The following is a 25,868-nucleotide window of genomic DNA, read 5'->3' on the forward strand; positions in this document are numbered from 1 at the left end:
TGTACTCGCACTTGCGCAATATAACAATGACACATGCAAATTTTCATTTATTTAATTGTTTTGGTATACACATAACGGGAATCAAAAGTTTCAATAAATATATAATATCGCTTAGCGGGCCGCACAACTTAACGTGACGGGCCGCAGATTGGCAAGGCCTGTTATAGCCAATAACTATGTAAAATTTGTTCAGGTTGCTCAAAAGGTTTGACAGCTTTCAGATACAGGAATAAATCGGTGAGAAGTGAGGATTCCGAGATTTATGGTCGTCCAAATTATGGTACATCGGAAATTAAGTCATTCAATGGCCTCTTGACACGAATGTATTTCGTGGCAATTGCGACTTTCTTTTAAACATTTATCATTAATCGCGCTCACTCCCAGATGCATACATCTAAAAAGGAATCGAAATTACACTATTTATGTAGGTAGATATCTGGCAATATAAGACTAATTCTTATTTTGAAATAACGGTATGATTAAAAATAAAACAGTAAACGCGTAAAAATGCTATAGGCCTAAATACAAAAGTTTATTTTCATATAAGGAAGTAAATTTGCTCATTGTAAAATAATAGTTCGAGAGAAAAAGAAAGTAATCTTGTTGTTTGATAAACTAAATCTAGATACGGTTGGGCAATTGTAAAAACAGCATGAAAACAGAAGCAATTAAACCAGTAAACAAGTGAAAGGATGACCAGACATTAGGAGTTCCGATTATTCCAGTTTACCCTTGGTTGTTAGTGTGTGAATCGATACAGATTGGTGTAGTGATAAACTGTATTTCTGCGAATAAATTGTATATACCAAACGAGTTGAGTGTGGAGATGAACATACTGTACATTTGAAATAATTTGAGCCGTACGTCAAGAGACAGAAGATCGAAGGGAATTCTCTCTCCTTATAGTTATATGTCTCAAATAACATAACACTATTGTCATAAGAAACTAACAACCAAGCAATATAAGCAAAGCATATACAAAAGTTTCTAAACTGCACGCATGAAAACCGAATCCGAAAATATAAGATTTACAAAACCCAGCTTGTAGTGAAGGGGCTTCACAAACTATCATGCCAAACAAATGCCACGGTAAAAACAATGTTTTTGTGCATTTTCCTATTTAAAACAAAATAGAAATACGTTCATGTAAAAAGAAGAACATTTCCAATTAAGAAAAAACTATTCGGTTCTGTAGATTCCAAGCTTATCTCTAGCAAACGAACAAACATTCTCGCTTTATATATTAGTATAGATAGAATTGTGTGTGGTGACATCTGTTATGAAATTTTTTTATAGAACGTGTTTAGATTATTAATTATTGTAATATGGCAAAACGATTAATTTTAAGTGTAGAGGATAACTTTCATAAAAAAATGTAAATGTTAGTAATCAGTAAAATCTTCATTTAGTCCGATCCCTCTCCGATGTGATAAATATCACGAGCTCTATCTCCCCACCTTCTTCACATTTAATCACCAAAATTTAATAGCATCAATCTCCCTTATATACAAGTTACAATGCCAAATTTTATTTCTTAACCTTTACCCACTCTGAGATATTAAATGAAACACACCACTCATTCCATGTATTAGTTTATTGACTATTTTAGATTCAGAGGTGTCAAAACATTTTTCTAATAATCCGGAAGGTATAATATGACCCGAATACAATATCAATACAGCCAGGAATGTAACCCACGTTACATTAAAACAGTCGGAAATGTAATAAAAAAGTAAAAATCTGAGACATTACAATACTTTCCAGTGTTGTGATATAACAGCTAAAGGAATGAAAACGTTTTCCTTCCCATAACTGTTGTTTCAATTCAAAAGTGTTTGATATTGTTAGATAGTATACAAAATGCAGAAAATGATGATGTAATCATAGTTGTAGAAAAAAAAAGGAAAATGCCATTTTTAATGCTCAGAAATTAACCAATCACTTAATCACTTACTGCGTTAATGTCGTTACAATCTTTACTGTTATCAGACACGTCGGCGTCAGTATTTTCAATTAGTTCGTCATCGCTGAAAAGTGCAGTTTCTAATTCCATGCAATTTTCAGCAGCTCCTTCCTCTGACGAAATTCCTATAACCGTTTTTACAGTTTCCATTTCATTGTAATTTCCAATGTATTCACATTTACCCTAAATAATTAATAATATATATAAATACAATTGAATTCATGTAATTAATGTATAAAATCATTAGTATAAAAAAGTACATAGAAATAAAAATTTGTCTTTGAAAACTAATAGGTTATTATATTAACAATTCTTTCAGTGAATTCTTTAACTAGTGTCAATCACTATACTTTATTTTCTGCAGTATCTGGAAGGAAAATATAACAGTTCTGGAACTTGCCAGTGTCTCAATAGATACAAATCACTAAACAACACTTGATAACCGACTTGATCTGGACGAGTTCTCCACATTTTCAACATCTAAGATTTATGAGGATATTCTTTCAAATACTTTTTTCCCAGAATAATATTAATTGGCAGATAGCTTATATATTGGACATACATATATCCATGTATTTACCATATAGTTAAGGATAAACTGATACCAAAAAAGTATAGATACAGGTATCAGTTTCGACATTATCGAAATTTCCCAATGTAAAGTGTATATATTTGTGGTAGTTTAATTAAAAGATCCAATTAATTTTATTATTATTATTTTTTTTGATATTATGAACTTAATAATGTTAAAGTTGATGTGCGGTAAATAAGACACTATGTAGTTTTTAATTAAGACAATAATAAAAGAAACAATACAAATAAACAATTAGTATATTCACCTTGCATAACACTAACACTTTACTTGCAGAGTTCAAAAATTGCACTTGATGTGTAACTAAGATGCAAATCTTTTCTTTCAAATATTCCATTATGCATCTGAAATAAATATAAAATTGAAGCATATTCAAATATACCATAAATAACATTTAAATATTTACTTTTCGAAGATATGTTTTCCTACAGGAACATCGACAGCACTTAGTGGATCATCGAGGAGGAATATATCTGCATCTACATATAGTGCTCTAGAATATATATATAAATATATCATGAAAAAATGATTTTACAGTAAAACAAATGATGCATTTCCAAGCAGAAGATCAAAACGTACAATTAGTTTTAAAGAATGTTGTCTTCCTGGTTACTTATTTTTACTTTCCCCGCTGTTACAGATAACAGAGAAAAAGTATGGCAAACGTTCAATAAAACGACTTTCATTTTTATATTTTTACTTTTTTAATCGCGAACACAGAAATCGCGAGAGCGATTCGAACTCGCGATTTTTGTGTTCTCTAAAACACAGCGGTGTCAGTCCTGACGTGGGCATCGCCGATCTGACGCCGATCGTCGATCGCAAAAGTATTTCAGTGGTATTTCATATTTCAGTTTCTTAAATTGAAACTTAAAAATAAGTACTACTGATGACAAATGAATCAGAAACTTTACCAGATTCAATAGTTTTAATAAATTGAGTGAAATAAAATATAGAGAAAATTTTTCACGTTAAAACTTATTTAAGAATTTTTTCGTAATTAACATATTTGCGTGAATTTTTCAAATTAAAAATTACTGAAAACTACTTTTTTTCAGAAATGCGTCATAATATGTTCATCAATTTAAGAATTTTAGTAAATATGTTGGATTGAAAATGATGAAAAAAATTTTTAGTATAGAAATCAGTTATAAATTTTTTATTGATTTACATTAATAAATTTGTTAGATTGAACTTTTAGAAAGAATTTCTTCAAAGGATAAGCAAGTCAAAGGCCTTTAAAAGATTATATTGTTTAATTAAATTCAATAAATTAAAAATGATGAAAATATTATTATTGTTAAAAAATGAATCACAAACTTTTGATTAAATTTGAAGTATTTTAAAAAGATCGAAAATAACTCACGAATCTCAGACAAATTGAATTATTTAAAAATAAATCATTTTTGTGTATAGAAACAATCTAACGTTTATTTTTTTAAATGTTAATTGTCTATAGATGATGATTATATTGAGAAGCAATATATATAACAGTATTACTGAAATTTTATTAAAATGCAACATATGATTATAGTTTAACGTCTGTTACTCATTTATATCTTACTCCTATCATTAAACTCAAAGAAATACAGAGTAACAGATATCTTACCTTGCTAGATTAATTCTTCCCTTTTGTCCACCACTCATTATCACTCCTCTTTCTCCTACAATAGTCAGATCGCCTTTAGGAAATAAGCTTATATCCTAAATTAGTAAAAGTAAAAATATAAATTAAATATATTGTAAATAACATTCATTGACAAATTTATTTAAATTAAACATGACTATTAGACATATAAAAGTAAACATTACGAAATATAAATCAATATGCATCATTATTATATTTTCTTTACTCTATATAAACACGTCTATTATTTGTTTTTTAATATATGTTTAATAGAGACAGTTAAAATGTAACATTAAATATAATACAGACTCAAACTGATGAATTTTATCTCTCAGAAGTCTGGCACTTTCACTGATGTGGCATTCCTTTCTGCAAGGGATAGCCGGATTAGCAAGAGTCTAATATATTCTGCGCTTTTCCTTAAGGACTCAAATAAAGTTATTTGATTTAAAGTAGACCATTTAAAGTATCTCGCCTCTTTATCATGATAAAAAGTTAGTTTGTTTTGAATTTTTCAGCCATCAAAATTTTTGTTTATTACATATCAGTGTCATTCTGTAATTTGGACCAGAACGTTCATTAGTAGATTCTATTAAAATTTTTAGGTTATTAAACTTTTAATTTGCCATTCAATATCATGGAAATAATTGTCAATTTTGGAGAATCATCCATTATTTCTTCAACGGCTTTATTTCTCATATGGAAAATATTTATAGTTAAATATTCAGGCACAAATTTTATAATAATTCAAGCGATGTGCATTTTTTTAATTATACTGCATAATAAATTAAAATTAAAATTTCAGAATTTTTCCAAATAATATTATATCTCAAATGTTAGAACAAACAATTTTCTAAGTATAATAAAATAATAACATTGTCATTTGACCAATTTCTAACCGAGAAAGTTTGCTTTAGCGACAAAACAGTTAGCAGTGTGGATGGGACTGAATCTATTGTGGAGAGAGTAAATGAAGTTTGTGTATCCTGACTTGAAAAGATCACGCTTTTCTCTGTAATTTATGTTTGTTTGTTAAGTTACGGCAACGCAACACTTGGACGATCTGCTTAGGGGAATGCCTTCCGGGAGGTCTTTTTAAGGGAAACTGGTTCCATTCAGGCGTTACAGACGTAAAGAAAACCCGAAAACTCCACATGGCTAGCCCGTCCGAGCGAAACGCAAACCCACAACCGAGCTCCCAGTGTTCAGCGTACGAAGACCGCTTAGCCACTGGTAGACCCTCTGTAATTTAACACAATTCTGATGTCGATCTGTGTAACTAAAGCTAATTCATCGCCAGTTCAAAGTTCATATGTGAAACTTAAGCGTTTTTCATATAATATTACATTACAAAAACAAACGATTCATTTTTCTATATCAATAAGTAATTACTATTGTTAGATATAAGACAAAACGCAGGAAAAAAAGATCCCATTGTGGTTTTTGATGTTTTATTGTATCATTTTTTGCGTTCTGTTAGGTCTGTGAGATTACATGCCACAGATGGTGTGGAATTATATCCCATCAGTAATAGAGAGTGAATAAAGAAAGGTTATGTTACTAGAAAAAAAATTGCATATTTTCAATATCTGCAAAATCTCCTTAAATAAAACATTATTAAAAGTATTGTAAAAAAACATTTAATATTCATGAACTATTAGTATTATTAAAGCATTTTTTTACTTTGACTGTAGAACACATTATACTTTACACAAAAGTTGAATTAAAAAAATAGCTGAATGCGAATAAAGTTATAGCATGAGTTTACTCATGTGAGATAAAACAATCTCACAAATTTTTCAGAGGCAATCGATCAAGAATCATATACGACAGGCCCATCCTTAACCACCCCGTTGCTCCTGTTGGAACCTGAACAAACAGGTATATAGAAAAGACAATAGGTATATAAAAGACAAACATTAACACTACATAATTATGAGTTGTAAATGAAATAGCGAAAATATGTATGAAGTTGTAAAAAATCATTCTGATTATCTTTTACTTAATTGTAACTTTATTTTTTGAATACAGAAAATTTTTTGGAAATGACATAAATTATGTTAATGATATAATGAATGAATCCTTAGTATAGTAGTGAACAAATTGTCTATTCCTGGAATAGCAATAACACTACTGATATATTTTTATGTTGAATTATTAAACACTGTGTTTTACGAACTATGGACAAAAATTTTTGTCATTTCTACTTTCACTATTCAGCAAGCAATATAATAGATTACTCCTTGTACAGTATATAATCAAGTTTCAACAAATATCATGCTTTTTCTTTAGTGTTATTGTGTATTGACTTGATATTTAAAACAGATATTGGTTCTCGAAAGATATGAGTGTTTAAAAGTGTTGCTAAAAAGTAGATAAAAATAGTTCATTACCTTTTCTAGAGCGGTCATATGCAAGACTTTTTTATACTTCTCTTCTTGATATTCTTCTCCGAACAAGATATTTTCTCTGATAGTCTCGTTGAACACCCAAGCTTCTTGAGAAGCATAAGCGATCTTTCCTTTAACAGTCACTTTACCAGAGCTTATCGGAATCTCTCCCAATATAGACATCAATAGAGAAGTCTGGTGGAATGAATAAATCGAAATCGTTTGATTATTTGATATGAAAACTATGCATATGTAATATAAACACACAAGCATTTCAAAAATATGTATTAAATATTGAGATTAATTTTAAAGAAAATTTTAAAACAGATTATTAAAACATACTATTGTGTTGAAATTTTTACATATAAATTTACGTTTAAAGGAGATATGTCATATGAACAAGTACTTCAAAATGTAAGTATAAATAGGCTTATATTCAGTTAAAAGTGTAAAATGATTGTTACAAGTCAATATCTTTTTACGAGGGCTGTTCGGAAAGTTCGCGGCCTCAAATAGAACAAAAAACAAAATACTGTAATGTTAAAACTTTTTTTATTTTTCAATGTAGTCTCCTTTGTTAGCAATGCACTTATTCCAGCAATGTTCTAGCTTTTTATGCCATCACAATAGGTCGATTTGTCAAGGTGTGGAAAATACTCGTTCACTTCAGAGATGACTTCGTCATTTGAGTGGAATCTCTTTCCAGCTGAAATTTTTTTTAGGTTTGGGAAAAGGTGGAAGTCACTGGGGCCAAATCAGGTGAGTACGGTGGATGCGGAACTAATCGGAAGCGAATTTCGTTTATCTTTTGTTTAGTGATTCTGGCGGAATGTGCAGGTGCATTATTGTGGTGGACCAAAACCTTTTTCTTCTTCAAGTGTGGCCTCTTTTCTTTAATTTTTTCTTCAGTTTTTCCAAAACTTCACAGTAATAGACAGCATTGACGGTTTTTACTCTTTCTAGATAGTCAATAAAGATGATTCCTTTAGCATCCCAAAAAACCGGGCCATTACTTTCCCCGCTGATGGATCTGTCTTTGCCTTCTTTGGTGGTGGCGAACTGTGATGTTTTCCATTGTTTCGACTGTTCTTTTGTTTCAGGAGTGTAATAGTGGATCCACGTTTCGTCAGTAGTCACAAACCGATGCAAGAAATCCTGTGGGTTTTTCTGATAGAAGTCCAAACACTCCTTTGACATCAAAGTGCGAACACGTTTTTGCTTGGCGGTCAGCAGATGCGGCACCCGCCTTACTGAGACCTTCGTCATACTCAAATTTTCGGTTAGGATGTGATGCACCCGGTCGACAGAAATGCCTGTTGTCTCAGCTATCTCACACGTTTTCAAACGGCGATCTGCTAACATCAAATCGTGAACTTTGTCGATATTTTTTTTAGTGACAGCAGTTAATGGCCGTCTGCTGGGAGGGTCATCTTCCACACCCTCTGCCAAATTTAAAAAAGGTTGTTTATTTTTTTTTACAGTGGTATACGAAAGAGCAGACTCTCCCAAAACTTCATCCATGTCAGCTTTGATTTGAGATGGGATCAACCTGTTTTTCGTCAGGTATTTTATGACCGCACGAGTCTCTATCTTCTCCATTATTGACAAAGCATTTGCACACTGACTATCTGCTAAGCTCTTGTCGCAATACTTTACGACAAATCAAGCGGAAATTCGTATCGTATCTTTAGCAAAGATGGCTGAATTATTCCCGCCAAAAATTAAATTGAAAGCAGCGCCGCATATAGGCAAAGCCACGAACTTTCCGAACAGCCCTCGTATATTGTTTACATAAAAAGTCTTTTAGTAAACCTTTCGAATGCATGGCAAATTAGGTAAACAAAAAAATAATACACAAAAATTTACAACAGTGTTTCAATTTTATATATATATATATTATCAATTAAAATCGAAAACTGATAAAATTATTTATTTTTTTCAGAGAAAAAAAAGGCGATATCCTGTAGACAAAAAGTGCCTCTGTCGCTGCAACAATCAAGTAACATACACAGTTAAAAATCATAGAACAAATTTATCATTTTAATTTAAACAACACAACTAAATATAGAAGCTTAAAGTTTATATCTTTACAAATAGATAAACGTGTTTGATTTTTTAAATTCACTATTGTTAATTATTCTAAACAATCTTAAAATCACAAAGCATATGATTAAATTAAAATATAGAACTGTAGAACAAGAAATTTACCTTTCCTGATCCAACAGGACCTATAACAGTTAGTAATTCTCCAGGCTGTACGTTTAAAGAAATCTCATTCAGTGTTGGTTCCTTCAAAATGAAAAAAGTAAATACAATATAGGTTATTTTCTTTAACCCACAAATATTTTACGTAGTAAAAAATACATAAAATAATGATGTAACTATAGTTTCTGCTGAGCAACCAATAATTTCACAATTTGAAAAAAAAATAACTGGTGTTTATGAGACGCCATGCAACTCTAATGCTGCATTGAAACGATGAGATTAATGTACAGCAGTGGCGTGCCGTCATTGGAAGCGATGGAAGCGCCGCTTCCACCTTCCAATGACCTTCCCTTGTATTTCGTAAAATATAAATTTTCATATTTTAACGTACTTTGAATTAATTGAAATTAATATTTTATTATAACTGCATTATGTATCTTTTACAAATTTCTATACTACATGTGAAAAAAAAGAATAAGATTGCTATTGTATATTCGAATAATTCAGTGGCGAAAGGAATGTCAAAACGGGGTCAGTTTCCAATCAGCCTGATTATATAGGCATTGGCAGATGAAGTTTATAGAGCACTAACCTCACCCGGTTTTGCTGGTAGAAGCAACACACGCATAAAGCATCTAATTTTATATCCCGGACCGGTTCTGGACTGTTAGTCGCCTGCTAGATATTCGGCCACCCTCTCCCGATTATGTGAATCACGAGTAGACTAGATCAACGGCGGGCAATCCCCGGCCCGCGGGCCAGCTACGGCTCACGAAAAGTTTCTATCTGGGCCGCGAGATCTTTAATAGATTATTAAATTGGAAAAATAACTATTAATTAGTTATTTTTTCAATTCTTTGTAATTTTCGAAAACGACAAGAGAAATAAATGTAGTAATTAACTTTTTATTTATTTATTTCATATTTGCAGACTTAAAAAATTACGAGTCACAAGAAGGCGTCAATTAACTACTACGGCCCGCGGAAAAAACGTAAAATTTATTCTGGCCCACGTTATAAAAAAGGTTGCCCACCCTAGACTAGATTTATAACTTAAACCAACCGATAGAAAGTTACTGCCATGTTTTTATGATAGTTCTGTATAGTTGACAGGAGTTTTAAAAAATTCATTAAAATATTTGATATATTTATTCCGCCTTTATTCCGCTCTCCCATCTTATATTACTTACGGATTTCAATGTTAAACCGGTGATATTACGATTAAGTATGTCCTATCTGTAAGTGGATGCAGATAAAACGTGTACAATTCTTGTACAATGTTAAAAAATTAACTGTTACTTTGGCATCATCATTTACAACCAAATTTAATAAATGAAACGCACAAGGTACAAAAAAGCTCTAGAATTTATTTTTCTTAAATTTACGATCTAAGTATCCGTTGTCATAAAAATTTGTCTTTCCAATGTTTTCCCAAGACTACAGATATTCAAGTACAAAGTAACTGGTTTCGACTTATTTCTACTTAAGAAGTAATTAAATAATTAAGAGATCAGGGAATGGAGACATAAATAAAACCCTGTTGAAAGAGCCAGAATTTTACTTAAACAAAAGCTTGACCGAACCAATCACTTGCTCAGTACAGTGAGGAACTGATTTCCGTGTACACTTGATATTAAAACGAATTAGTTAGAAAACAAATGACTATTAAGTTTAACATAGTTAGATTTTTACAGCTATGGTGAGAAACGTTTAAAATTTACAACAGCCCTGTGGCGTCCTTTGAGATATACTAGTGATGCGACAAAAGAGGCATTTGACATTGACCGGAGTAGTAGGAAAATGAGAGTTCTGCCCCCAAAATTTAAATTTTTAAAATTAAATTAATTTAATCAAAATCAATACTAAAATTCATTGAATTTAAATTCTTTTAAATTTAATGAATTTTAACAAAATTAATAAATGTAAACAAAATTAAATTTTATTAATTTATTTTTTATAAAAAAAAAATATAAAACAAGTCAAACAAACTCAATAATATGAGCTTTATATTTATTCCCACAATCTCTCATACCCCATATACAAATTTAAAATTATACATCTCTTTTAAATCTTCATTCTGTAATTTTTTATTAAAACGATCAAAAAGAAAAACTTGAAATTCATCCAATTCTCTATCCCTAAGAACTACTAAATTTTTCTCACCAAAGCGAGTGGATATTGTTTTAATATATTCAATTGGATATTCGTAATCAATTTCCAATTCATATAATTTCTTTGTTGGAATATTTTGAAGTTTTCCAATATTGTTTAGTTTCTTCAATGACTCCATTTATATAAGAAAAAAAAAATTATCAATATAAAAAAACACTCATCTTTCAATATGTAAAAATCTTCCATGAGGTGTATCAACATAATTTATTATATATCTATTCTTATAAATATAAAATGACTTACCATTTGAAGTTATTACCAACTTAAGATCATCATAATTTAATTTCTTTGTTGGAATTTTGTTTAGTTTCTTCATTTATATAAGAAAAAAAAAATTAATCAATATGAGGTTTATCAAAATACTCCAATATATGTAATTGCTCAATTCCTCAATCTTCATTTACTACAAATACTTGCTAACAATGAAACAACTATATTTTTATAATTATTTTCAATAAATTCGTTGGAAAATCTTTACTTTAAAATCACATCACACCAATCAATTTTATTTTTATGTTTTATAATAAAATCTTCGGATGATTCTTGATATTTAACAACTGTTTTCCAGTCTAATACATTTAATCGATCTAAATCATCGAGTAATTGTTCCGATATGGTTTGATATCTTAAAAGTGATTTTAAATTTAATTTTAGAGCATTTTTCTAATAAAGTCATTATCTAAATTTTGAAATCGTGATATCGCATTCCCAATCTACTTTATCTGCATATTCTATGATAAATTTCGAAGATAATGATTGATGTATAGAAATGAGTTGCCAATTAACTTTTTCAGCATGTTGTTTTATAAAATTTTCAGAGAGAATTTGATGTTCTGATATTTTTATCCAATTAACTCTATCTTTAAATCCATTAATAAAAAATTCAGATAATTTTTGTGTTTGTGATATTGAATCCCAATTAACTCTATCTTTAAATTCTCTTATAAAACGTTCTGATAACTTTTGAAATATTGAAATCAAATCCCAATTAACTTCATCTTTAAACTCTCTTATTAAATCTTCTGTTAAATTCTCTAGTTTTGAAAAATTATCCCAATCAATAGCTCTATTTATTCTTAAGTCCATTTATATAAGAAAAAATTTATGTCCTAATGCTAATGTGTTAATTCCATCCTCCAATATATATCTCTTATCATCATGTGGTGATAACGCTTTCTTATTTAATTTTATTAAATAAAGTTCATGTTTCTTGCTTCTAATTAGATTCATTGTTCTAGAATGTTCTGTTTTATTAAACAAACAGTCTTTATAATCATCAAATGATATCCTATTTTCAACAACACATTTTTTTACTCCTTTTGATTTCTTCAAAACCTGATCATCTACTTTTAAAGCATACATTTTTGCTCTTAAACCAACAAATTCTCTCATTATTTTTGCATTATTTTCATTTTTCATTTTACCTAACACCTTCTTATTAACTCTCGGTATATCATATTTATTATTCTCAGGATAATCTGATGTATCAAAGTAATCAATCATTCCCTTCATATCCTGATAGAAATCATCAGTTTTTATATCATAAATGTAAGAATCAGTGTCTTGATATAACAGTTTTATGTTATCACCATATTTAGGTTTCTTTATATTATAATGAAAATCATACATCAAATACTTTGAAAGATCTAATATACTTATTCCCACATAGATAGGTTTATTAAAGACTATTTTTATTTTTATTTTTATTATTTTTATTTTTATTTTTACAATATTGATGCAATTCACGAACAGTACGTGATTGCTCCATTTAATAAGGGGAAAAAACATTCAATAATTTTCATGCTTTCAAACACGTCTTACAAACATATCCATATCCATCGGTATTACTTTTCTTTTTGTAAAATTCATCTAAAGATTTTTCTTCCTTACATTTACTACACTTTTTAATTTTATTTAATCGCCTTCTATGAATATCATTTTTCAAATGCTTTTCTAAGTTTTGTTTTAAAATTTTTTTACCACATTCACATTCTATTAATTCTTTTTTTATGTCTTTGGTTTTAGTATAATAATTTTTATAGTATTCACTAGTACAATGTTTACACCATATAAAATATCCATCTTTAGAATTATTATCTTTACTATATTCTTCGAAGGGTTTATTTATTTTACAACGATTACACTGCTTCATTTAAGAAGAAAAAAATTGTCTTAATATTGATAAGAACGTACGTGTTTAATACAAGGTCATTTACTAATGACGTGTTTTAAAATGAAAAAAAAAAACTTAAGAAAAATGATAGCGTGTTTAAAAAACTTAAGTGTTTATTTAATAATTATCATTTTACTTAGTAATTTATTAGGTCATATTCTAATTAAACAAAACACCAAATTTGATTAAAATATTTAAATTACAAGAATAGAGAAATGACACTAAAACAAACCACACCATCAATATTGATGTCAAAAAAGTGGTTAGTATAAATACCGTTCACTTCGTATAGTACAGTGTTTCCCAAACTTTTGACATCTGTGTACCCTTTGTATAATTTTCTTAATGCTGAGTACCCCTCGTCAAAAAAATTGCATATACTTTAAATCAAAAACCAAAGATAACGAGAATATTCCATTTTTATATGCTGCTGCAATTGAAAAAGCCAAAATAGAAGACTATGTGGAAAATATTGTTCCTAGATATAGCGATATGGACTTTAGGTCTCATTTTCGTCTTTCTAGAAGCACTGTCAAAGTAAGTCTCTGCTAAGAATTGTTAGTTGTAGTAACTAGCTACAGAAAAATTGGTTTATTCGGCATTTTTAATTTTTTATTAATACTAAAGCACATAACAAACCTTTCCTGTTAGAAAAATCGCACAAAAGCTAAAAATACACACGTGCACATTGTAACAATCTAATGTGTAGATACTGGAGGTTTTTGTGGGACACTGTTGTCTTGGCCATAGGGTGGAGAAATACACAGAATCACAGCACCCGGCGAAACCGCTAAGGAGTAACGAAGTTTTTTATTATTTTTCTATGTTTGTAATCGAAAAAAGTAAACTGCTTGTTGACCAGGAACAGCCGAAGCACGGTGCAGCGTGTACCCCCACTAAATTCTTCCCGTACCCCTGGGGGTACGCGTACCACACTTTGGGAAACACTGGTATAGTATATTGGATGTGTCTATACTATTCATTATCGCAGACTGTCGGTGGATGGGCCCTTAAGCCGGCAGGAAACGGTGGTGTGTAGTGTAGTTCTATCACCGTAGCAGTGGGTGCTGCAGCAATATCTAAACCTTCCATCCATAATAAACTCCTCTCTCTTTTCCCAAGAATGCCTGTCTGTAACGACGCCCAGTAAAAGCCAGAGTATCTGGAAAGATTGTATTTCTCTGGTATGGGAATAGCAAACATGGGGGCAGAGATGGATGAAATGTGGTGCACGATGGAATGTTTTGCACTAGTGACGTAAGTGATGACGTCATCGATGACGTCATCAGAGATGTTATAAAAAATAATGACGTTAATATGAAAAAATATCAGACTTATCAACCCAACTATTAAATGAATCGGGATATCCTAACCACTTAACTAAATATTTATTTCCTTTCTTTTTAATTATTTTTTCTATCTTATAAACTCTATCCTTTTTATCATATTTCACTAACTCATTTTCATAAAGAGTTCCTTTGATATCTTCATCATTTAAATCTTTAATTTGATAAGTAATTGGATCTGTCTTCAACACCTTTTTTTTGTAAGTCTTTTTGCCCAGTGGGCACTAAGAGGGCCTCTTCTAGCAAGCCCATTATGGGTTCGGCCAGGTCCACAATGGGGCGGCCGGGTGGTGAGGGACATGGACCGACATATCTGGACGGACTACCCCCCGAAAAATTCCTGGGGATTTTTCGACCCGTCCGGATTCGATCCTGGGTCCCCCAGGGCAGCAGGCTGCTAACCTTGACCGCTCGACACTTTTGATATTATAAACATTTCCTCTGTGAAGGAGGGTAAATAACCTTTCTTAAATGGTTGTTTATATATAGATATTGTAACTGTGTCACCTACTGGCTGATAGTACGACCGCAACCGTGTTTAGAAGTGTGTGTTTGTGCTCCATATTCGGATTGCGCCTTTTCCGGATTAACTCAACGTTGGTGAGTGTTTTATATATCATTTTAAAGCTTTAAACAAGCTCTTTTGAACGCCGTTTAACGTTTTTTTTTCTCCGATTATTCTTTCAAAAGTTACGGCAGTTTCTCGGCCGCAACCACGTGGCCGTATAACAGACGGCTTTTTCGCGGGAATTTTGAGCCATCGGTTTCTGATGTTTATTCCGCTGTTCTCGCCTCTTAATTTCGGTGTGTTCGATACCTTAATTGCCAACTTTTGCCTTTTAGTTACTTATTAACCGCGACCGTCACTGGCAACTTTTGACCGCTCTTTTTCAGCTGTTTTATTTGGCCATTAGCGCTGGTTTTGGCGTGCTATTTGATTATGTTGCCCTTAATATTGTTTTAATTTTTCGGCTTCTGGTTTTCTTTTTCTTTCTCTCGCGAGTAATCGTGACAGATTTTAACAAAGGGTCAGCGTTCTTTGTCTTCGCCACGTGGTCGTGTGCTCTCCCCTAACCGACCCTAATTCGGTCGCTTGTCTCGCTCCTTAGAGCGCTGCTTTTGGGTCTCTCTGAACGAGCCGTATATCGTTGGAAGCATGTAAATTTATAGTTTTTCGTTGTATTAGTGAATTTGTTCTATATTGCGTCTTTTCGTACTCTTCTACTTGATCCTAATTCGGTTTCTTAATTTGCCGGTTGTTGCCAAGCTACTATTTGCTGGCGATCGCGTATTATTTCATTTTGTAGTTATAATTCTCGCTGCATCACTGACGAATTTTGTGTTTACTTCTGCGTGCATTATTGGTGCACCATGGACCCTAACATGCTATCGACGTTTTTGGACAAAGCACATAAAATCGCCGACGAGATTAAAGGTTACTGCGCAAACAATCGCAACAAACATCTCGGCACGGCAGAGCATGTGAGATACATCTCCGATCAGATCCAGAAGATTATAGACTTCGCTGAATCCACCATTAACAAACTCAGCCCACCGGTGAAACATCTCACCTCTACTGCTACTACAATAGAAGACCCAGCCCGTGCATCCTCTCCTCTGGGAGGGAATGCTCCTGATATGCAACCCACGGAAATAGAGATAACCAACGACATGTGTGTCCCTCCATCCCTGGGAACTCCCATATGTAAGGGACCCCAGTCCCATAATCATAACGAGTCGTTGCTTACTAGCATGACCCCAACATTGCCCATCCTGCTGCCACCCAGAAATAAACTAACACCTGATTACCACTCTACTGATCTCAGTAAAAAACTTGCAGAGATCATCACCAAGATTGATGGCCTGACAGAATGCAACGAGGAGATCCAGAAGAAGGTGGAAGACATCTCCGAAAAGCTTAATCAAAGAAGCTCTACAGGACAACTAAAGGAGATTTCTGGAGAAATAAACCAATTACGAGTAATTACAGACTTTAAGTCCACTCCCACTGAAAAACCACTGACATACAGTGTGTCGTGGCTATAATTTGGCTATAGGAGGGCGGCGGGCACATCTCTGCACTGAGAGGGCGCTTTTGTACCATTGACCCACGAGGTGTGCTTGTTACCTTTCATGTAGAGCTGGTGAATTCTTTATAGTTGACAATAAAGTCGTTATGTTGTCAAACGATTAGATTAATTGAGAATATAGATATCCTAGCATGCGACATTAACGTAACACAGTGCTATCCTCCAATCTGGGAAGACCATAAATCAGATTAATAATATAAAACCCCCGAAAACTTCTACATTAAGCACTGAAGTCTTACTTCTGTACCAAAATAACAATGACAAAAGTTGCAACAACCTAAGAAAACTTATTTATGAAAGGATTAAACCGTCACAATTAAATATAGGTATAGAGAGGATCAGAAACATTGGTAACGGTGGCCTGGCCGTTGAACTGAAAAAGGCAGCAGATGCTCTTAAATTACAAAAACATATAGAGGAAAAAATTCCTGAAATATTAATAAAACAACCAAGAAAACGACTACCAAACATCATACTCTATTCTGTGCCTGCTCAAATCACCAGTGATGAGCTTGTGCAGCTCATCTTTAAACAAAATGATACCGTAGCCGGAATTTCTACAGAAAAACATTTTAGAGAGGTTTTCAAAGTAAAATTCGCCATGGGGAATAAAGGAAATGCCTTCACAAATTGGATAATTGAGGTAACACCTCAAATTCGAAAAACAACTATTAATGCTATGGAAAAGTCAGCTTGGAATGGTCTCGCTGCAGGGTTGCAGACTTCTGTCCTGTCCTGCAGTGTTTCCGCTGCTGCAGATATGGCCATTTCACTAGAAACTGTAGCCAATCCACTACAACTTGCAGCCATTGTGCTGGCGATCACACCTTTAGGGAGTGTGAAAACAAAGACAGAAAACCTATCTGCATAAATTGCAAGCATGAGAAGGTCGGCAACCACGAACACAACGATCCAGATGGCTCCTGCCACATTTTCCAAAAAATAAAGTCCAACATAATACGACAAACTGATTATGGCCAGACAAAATCATAACAAACTTAGTTTTCTACGGTATAATGCTGGAAGAAGCATAGCCGCGACTTCCATACTCAATAGTATCACGCACAACTACGACTTCATTACTTTACAGGAGCCATATTGTATAAAAAATAAACCGGCTTGTCTCCCTACCAACTGTACACCGCTCAGGGGCACCACCGACTACCCCTGGGCTGTGTCCATCGTTGTCAATCATAACCTCTCTCTCCTCCATCATGGGATCTTAAGTACTCAATACATCTGTTGTACAGAAATCATCGTCAATAATCACAGATATATTGTTATTAATTACTATTCTCCAAAGGACCTAGATTTTGACATTCTCCTCAACAATATCCAGTGCATCATGAATACCTTTAATGATGTTTACTTTATAGTCGCTGGAGATACTAATGCTCACTCCCCTGCTTGGGGAGGTGAACGCTTGGACCGCCGTGGCCGCCTACTCGAAGATTTTTTTGCCCGTAATGGTCTGCTCATCCTCAATAATCCCCATTCCCGACCTACCTTCACATCAAGCCAGGGTCACAGCTGGATTGATGTAACAGCCTGTTCTGCTAGTTGTTATCCTTCAATCACCAACTGGAAAGTATTGGATGACTCAATAGACAACCATGCTATCATCTCTTTTGAAATTGGTACCACCTCCCTTATCAACAATGATCCTCGTTCTAAATATAATTTAAATCTTGCCAACTAGACTGATCTACGTTCTTTCCTTGACTATAACCTTTCTGATTGTGATCATGATGATCCCAATATAGCCTGCAGTCGCATTGAGCACAATATTAACATCATAGAAACTGCCTGCAAAAAGTTTATACCAAGGTATACCAATAAACGCAAGCCTGTCCCATGGTGGACACCTGAACTGACAATTTTACGAAGGGAACACATCTGCCTAAGGAAGACCTACCAAAAATGCCACTCCGAACCCCAGCGGTCCAATTACAAGCAACAGTACCTTGATCATCTCTATCATTACAAAACCGAAATAAAAAATGCAAAACAGGTGTCCTGGAAGAAGTTTTGCACCACTGCCTCCAGAAATCCATGGGGCTTCATTACCAAATTTTGCACAGGTAAATTAAAAATGTCACAAATTCTTTATTCCAACACCTCTGGGGAGGACTTCTTTCATGTCTTGAACAAAAAAATGGACAGTTTTTGCTTGGAGGATCCACTAGAGCAAGACTCTGCAAACCATATCCAGATTCGCCAAAGCAACGACACCCCCATCAATACAGATAACGATCCTGACTTCATGCCACATGAGATTGACAATGCCTTCTCCAGCCTCAGAAATAGGAAATCTCCAAGACATGATGACATTACACCAGAGATCGCAAAAATTATCTGAAGTCTCATCCCGACCAAACTCATCCATCTGTACAATGTCTGTCTCCGGCACGGCATTTTCCCTGGTACCTGGAAGCTGGCAAGAATTGTCCCTGTCCCGAAGCCAGGCAATCCTGACAAGAGCAGACCCATATCCCTACTGCCTGTCCTCGGCAAGGTCCTGGAGCGGCTGATAAACAACAGACTTCTGTGGCACCTGGAGCACAACTCCATCCTCCATCGCTCCCAATTTGGCTTCCGCCCCCAAAAATCTACAGCCGACGCCATTAACGAAGTCGTCAGCAATGTCAATCATCTCCTGGACAATCATAATTATGTCCTGGCCATCAGCCTGGACATTGCAAAGGCGTTTGACAGTGCATGGTGGCCATTGATATTACAGAATCTTAGGAATATGAATTGTCCTGCAAACATTTACAAGATTCTAAAAGATTACCTTTGTGACAGATCAGCCATGTTACAGTGTGGAGGGCACACTATCAGCCGCAGCGTTGTTCGCGGCTGCCCTCAGGGTTCTGTATGTGGCTCAATACTTTGGGATATCATCTTCAATGACTTTTTGGTGCAGAATTTTGGGCAACACAACACAACTGCATATGCAGATGATGCCATGGTGCTCCTCGGATGCCGCTCTAGGGCAGACATTGAGAAAAACGGAACTTGCATTCTGGATAATATTTTAACGTGGGGTAAGGAACATAAACTAAACTTCAACGTGCAGAAGACTAGATGCATAGTTTTTAACAAACCTGGACACCGCAACCTATATTTGAGAGTCCCCACCATTAAAATGGGGGGCCATACTGTAACTGTTAAAAAGAATATCAGGTATCTGGGTGTGGTGCTCGACCACAGGCTCTTATGGACTGCCCACACGGAATAGATAGCGGAGAGAACTGGCCGGATCTTTAATACTTTTGCCGGCTTTGCAAGAAGAAGATGGGGCCTAGCTTCTGATGCAATGGAAATTATATACAACCATATCTTTGTCCCTATTATCACCTATGCTTGCGGCAGCTGGGGATGGGCTGTCCGCAAGGTACACATCAAACGGAAGCTCATTACAGCACAAAGAAGCGCTCTTATCCACATCTCTCGGGCCTACAGAACAACATCCAATACCGCTCTTCATGTTCTTTCCAAAAAGGCTCCAATTGACAAATGCATTAGTCTACAGGAAAAGATATGGCATCTTAGGTGGGGCTACAACATACAATCTACCGGCAACACTATTTATCATCAAGACCTCGAATGCGCCGTACATTTCGCCCATACTAAACATCCTTCTTCTCCCCACAATCTCAACTTTCTGCCGTCTGACTTCACAGACATTGAGATTTTCACAGATGGGTCCAAGAATACCACTAGTGTTGGCAGTGGGTACGTTGCCTACCATAACAATAATGAAATTGCCTCGGGGCAGTACAGGCTGGGGACAGACTGTACTGTCTTACAGGCAGAAATGATCGCCATCCAGATGGCAGTCGCCTGGGCAGACTCTAACTTCACGCACAGGAGCATCGACATCATCTCAGATAGTGCATCGTCCATCGCTCTACTTAAGAAGAGATCTCACCATCTCATCTCTACCATAATTCACGATACTATTGATAATTCTAGCAATTCCTATCACATACTCTGGACACGTGCACACCAGGGTACGCCCGGAAATGAAAGGGCAGATGCCCTGGCAAGAACCGCAGGGGAAAATGGTAATCTTCCTATCACCTACAATCAGCTGACCATTAAAACTATCAAGACTATCCTCTGGAAGGACCTGATTATATCCTGGCAGCAGGATTGGGATACTTATAACCACCCCACCATGCATAACTTCATTCCTAACATCGAGCATTTCCTTAACTCTCGCTGGTATAGGCCCGGCCAGCGTATCAGCCAATTCCTGACCAACCATGGAAGTTTCCACTCATACTTGAAAAGATTCATCAACAAGCCTAACCCCAACTGCTCCATTTGTGGGGTAATGGATGGCAGTCAACATTACATCTATGACTGCCCCATGTTGGAGTTGGAAAGATTTCAACTGAAGACAACCATCGAGGCACATTGTGGCACATGGCCAATTGACTGCGATAAAATCTTCGACAACAAAGATACATATGAAGCCTTCATGACACTTATTAATAATTATTTTGTAAGGACTACTGTAAGTGTCTACAATTAGTTCCCATTCTGTCCACATTCCTCGACTCTGTAATTGGTGTCCCTGCGTGTTTTTGGTGTCTGTACTTGTCTTCACGAATACTTTTAGTGCCTGTATATTTGTACCTACATTGTATACATATCTATTCTACTGTGAATGTTATTTTTATTTTACCTGAGATTCACTCTGTGACTGTGTTTGAATTTCTGCATGCGTATTTATGTATTAAATCATTTGTGTTTAGTTTCCCTCAATACTTTTTGTTATTGTAACAATTTCTATGTAACTATTTCTATATAACTAATCTTTTGCATTTTGTATATTTTGTTACAAACTAATTTTATTCTAGTATCTAACCTCCTTTACTCCATTTGTCACGCGTTAATTAAACAACTGTATCTGTAATTTGTTTCATTGTTTTGAGTTTGTACTGGGTTATACTTGTTGTGGCACCCAGATACATTGTACACAATGTGTTCAAATAAAATATATGTCTATATATGTGTCACCTACTTTATATTTAGGAGATTCAGATATATATATATTTTTAAACAAATTTTCATAAACTTTCGATTCATTATCTTCTATACTCGCTTCTACAGGAGTCATTTTTATTGATCTATGATAAGAGTTGTTATAATTTTTAATTAATTTATCTAAAACATCTATCCATTTTTTAGTGTTGTTAGCAGTAAAATATTTCCACATTTTTGTCTTTAGAGTTCTATTAAATCTTTCGACTACTGAGCATTTTATTTTTATATTTTCTGTAGTTAACCAATGTATATTATTATCTTTGAACAACAGTTATGTCACTTTATTGATAAACTCCGTTCCTTTATCCGTTTGTAACTTCTCTGGTTTTCTTTCCTTAAATATTTTAGCAAATGCTTTGGATATTTCTTCACCCGTTTTCTTTTTAATTGGAATAGCCCAAGCGTATTTACTAAATATATCAATAACAGTTAATATATAATTTGTATTATCATTATATCTTTTGAATTTCTGCATATCTACTAAATCTGCTTGCCATTGATCATCAATGTGAGAAACGTAAGTTCTTCTTCTATTAAATTTTCTTATAATTGGTTTATGTTTAGTATATTCATCCTGTTGATGTGAAAATTCTTTAATAACTTTACTTGGTAAACCAGTCTTTCTTTGTAATTCATTTATTCCACAGTAACCAGTTTCAGGATTATAATAAACATCCTTGATCGAACTCATAAAAAAACAGCTTTTTTAGTACCACAAACGGCACACGTTCCTTTCGCTATAGATTTATTTTTTTTGTTCTTGACTTTATAATATTATTTGTTTTTGTTTTCTTTTTACACTTTAAACAATAGATACTATTTATATTGGGAGAAATTCCAAGACCGAATCTCTTCTTTGCACTAATGATTGGTTTTATAACAGATCTTGCTTGTTTTTCTCCAAGTGGAAAAAGGCATTCGATGGGTTATCAATAAGATCTAATTCATTTAACATTTCTTGTTCTGCTATATGTCTATCAGCTGTATTTTTTGATTTACTATAAGCAATATCATGTTTTTTACAAATTTTATCTACTATATTTATTCCAGGATCACCTCTTTCTAATCTTTTTTGTAGTTTTGTAAAGGGACCACAATATTGGTATCCAGGTATATGCATTTCAGGTGGATTCACTTTATTTTGTAACCATCCTACAATATCTCCACCTTTAATTTGTTTCTTTCTCATTTATTTATTTAAAAATTTATATCCATTCAGTTGTGCTTTTTTTATATATTTCTCTAACGGAAAATATTTCATATTTTTAATAAACTGTTCTTCTCTCAAACACACGTCAGATTCTGATATACTTCCAGCTTTGAAAAGATTTAATAGCTGTTTATAAAATTTAAATGCTTGCTTGTATTTCTCCTTTCTTTCCAATAGTTTTAATGATTTATCTATAACGTCAATTATTCCGGCTCCCAAGCTTAATACTGCTAATGGAACTATAACAAACGCGGATAGACCTGAAGCACTAAATACAAATTTTCCAACTGTTAATGATACACTAATTATATGATAATCGTTATAACTCTTTCTGTAAACATATATTTTCTTTTCTAAGTATTCTTCCATTTATAAAGGAGTAAAATTACGTCGATACTTTATATTTGGGTACTTGAGATCTAGCATAAAGAAATCGTATGGTTTTTTAGTAGCTTTACTATATAAATCTTTACAAAATGATCCATCTATTTCTCTAATTAACTGTTTAATTTTTCTATCTTGAATCTTGAAGAAAATAATATAATTACAGTTTCTTCTTATGTTAATTGGTGTTGAATAATAGGATTGAGATACGTAAATAATTGAAGCATTTTTCTTCCTTCCTCTAATAAAGAAATCTACAATTTTATATTGATCTTTTTCAGTAATACAATCATCAAAAATAATCAGATTTTTTATCGATGGATCTAAACTATCAACGTCAATCATATCATCTATGTTATTAGTAAATAATGTTTTTTTTTTAAATTTATGAAACAATTTAAGTAGTTTATATTTCTCTTTACTTTTCAAATTCATAATATCTTCCTCTTCAACATCATTAAATTGAGTAAAATTCTCTTGTAATTTTTCATATTTTGGTTCATTAATATCTTTTGCACATACGTATAAAGCATCGAAACTAAGCTGATCATAAATTAGATTTAATAAGAGATTTGTTTTTCCACATCCTAACGGACCAACGATTAAGAGTCTGTATGGATGATTAGGTAATAATGAATTCTGATTAGGATCTTCGTATTCATCTGGTTCTGTATAATCTTTTATCTTAATCATTTATATCAGTGGTTCCCAATCTTTTCTAGGATGCGGAACACTTTTTTGAGCAATTTTCTTTAGCGGAACACTTACTTAAGTTAATATGAAATACATAAGCTTGTCATCAGTATTTTATTAGAATTGAGCAGTTATAATTCAAAATCTCTACTCATATTATTAACGCCAATTCTAAGACAGGAAAAAATATACCTAAATAACTTTAATGGAAAACTTGTGCCTGATGTTTTTTACATATTTCATTCAGTTTTTATCATTGCCTTTATCTTATTCGAAACAGTAGTACACTCCATAAGTACGAGTCGTACATATATATTTAAGTTTAAGAAAATTTTATGATTTTAACTTTTTGATATTCGGCAGCTCGAATACAATTGACACTTTCCGATTTGCGACTAAATCTGCGGAACACTTGGGAGATGCTTACGGAACACCAGTGTTCCGCGGAACACCGGTTGGAAACCACTGATTTATATGTTTAAAAATTTCAGCTTGAGCTAAATGCTATTTCAGCTTAAGCTAATTGCTTGAGCTAAATTTTTTAGCATAGTACAGTCAAACCTGTTTTTATGCGCTCTTTTTATGTGCGATTTTTATTTGTGCGATTTTTTTAATGCGAATTTTTAATTTGTGCGGTATAGTTGGCGACTATTCTCGTGCGATTCGTCATGTCTCACGTTGACTTATTATAGCTAAATAAACTTATTATAGCATAAATGCACTTATTATAGTAATATTATTGCATGAATATGCGAAAAATGAAATAATTTACTTTTTAAGTCAACAAAACACCACCTGGACAAAAATATGTAAAACAGACGATAGACCAGACGATGCAGTCAAGTGCTGACATCTGTTGTCAATAAATTCTATTTCGTACGGTTTTGAGTTATTTTCTATGTGAGACTTTTTTTATGCGGTCCCTGTTGACCGCATAAAAAAATTATTTTTTTAATTGTGTTGCGAAAACTATTATTTACAGCCATTCGAGAAGTTTCGTAAGATTTTTTTTAATGCGTTTTTTTTAATGTGGTCCCTATCCCCCGCATAAAAACAGGTTTGACTGTAAATGGATTAGAATACAAAGAAAACGTTACTTACTTTAGCTAAGCAGAATAGAGCACTAAGAAAGAAGAATAAAGAACAATTATTAGGTAAAACAAGATATGAAGAAAGTCTTTCAGAGTTTCATAAGCCAGTTACAGAGAAATTAGAGGTTCCTATAGAAGATGTTAGACAAGATTTAAAAGCTATTGAAGATGCTATTCATAATATAACAATTTCTTCTACTATTGATTCATCATTTCCTCAACTTCCTGATGCAGAATCAACTTTAGTCGAATCCACACCAAAAAATAAGTATAGATATACTGCTGAAAACTTAGATGAAGGATTAGATATTTCCTATTTAAAGCAAAATAGTTTTATTCTTCCTTCAGAATTAGTTAATAAACCTAACGAAATAGAAGAAATGCTCGAAAAAGCTGAAAGAAGAACGAAATCATTAGGTTCATTTGAAGCAAAAGTGAATAGAAAATTAAAGAAACCTATAGATGATTTTCAAAGAAAAGCATTAGAAGAGGAGTTAAATTTGTATCAGTTTGATTTACATTTATTTAAACTTTATAGAGAAAAATTAAAAGTTTTAAAGTCTGCTTCACAATCATTTAAAATTAGTGGAGAAAGATTAGTTAGTGAATTAGAAAAATTAACTGATAAGCTGTTAGGAGGAAATAAGAAAGTATATAATAAAATTGTTGAAATTCTAGATTTATTATTAAATTCAGGAGAAATAACAGCTGATACAGTGAAAGAATATTATTCTAAATTTTTATCTAATTAAATGAGTAATTATATTAAGACCAGAATCTATCTCAGTGAATCTCAAAAGAATAAATTGAAATCAGCCTTTAAGAATGATGAAGAAATAAATTTACAAATAGATAAATCTAAACCTCCTAATCAT

The 25,868-nt window shown here is 33.1% G+C and overlaps 1 protein-coding gene across 1 annotated transcript in view; it reads right to left on the bottom strand.

Annotated features, from left to right (window-relative positions):
* LOC136974134 (ATP-binding cassette sub-family C member 4-like) overlaps window positions 1–25,868 on the bottom strand; it is a 118,512-nt gene that overhangs the window by 32,507 nt on the left and 60,137 nt on the right. The window contains exons 3-8 of the mRNA XM_067268935.1: window positions 8,781–8,861; window positions 6,576–6,767; window positions 4,165–4,259; window positions 2,962–3,048; window positions 2,803–2,899; window positions 1,955–2,146 (exon numbers count right to left, since the gene is read on the bottom strand). Coding sequence (XP_067125036.1) covers window positions 1,955–2,146; window positions 2,803–2,899; window positions 2,962–3,048; window positions 4,165–4,259; window positions 6,576–6,767; window positions 8,781–8,861 — 744 coding nt within the window. The remainder of the gene's footprint in view (window positions 1–1,954; window positions 2,147–2,802; window positions 2,900–2,961; window positions 3,049–4,164; window positions 4,260–6,575; window positions 6,768–8,780; window positions 8,862–25,868) is intronic.

The sequence above is a fragment of the Centruroides vittatus genome, unplaced genomic scaffold (genome assembly GCF_030686945.1).
Source record: "Centruroides vittatus isolate TY-2023 unplaced genomic scaffold, ASM3068694v2 contig_342, whole genome shotgun sequence".
NCBI lineage: Eukaryota > Metazoa > Arthropoda > Arachnida > Scorpiones > Buthidae > Centruroides > Centruroides vittatus.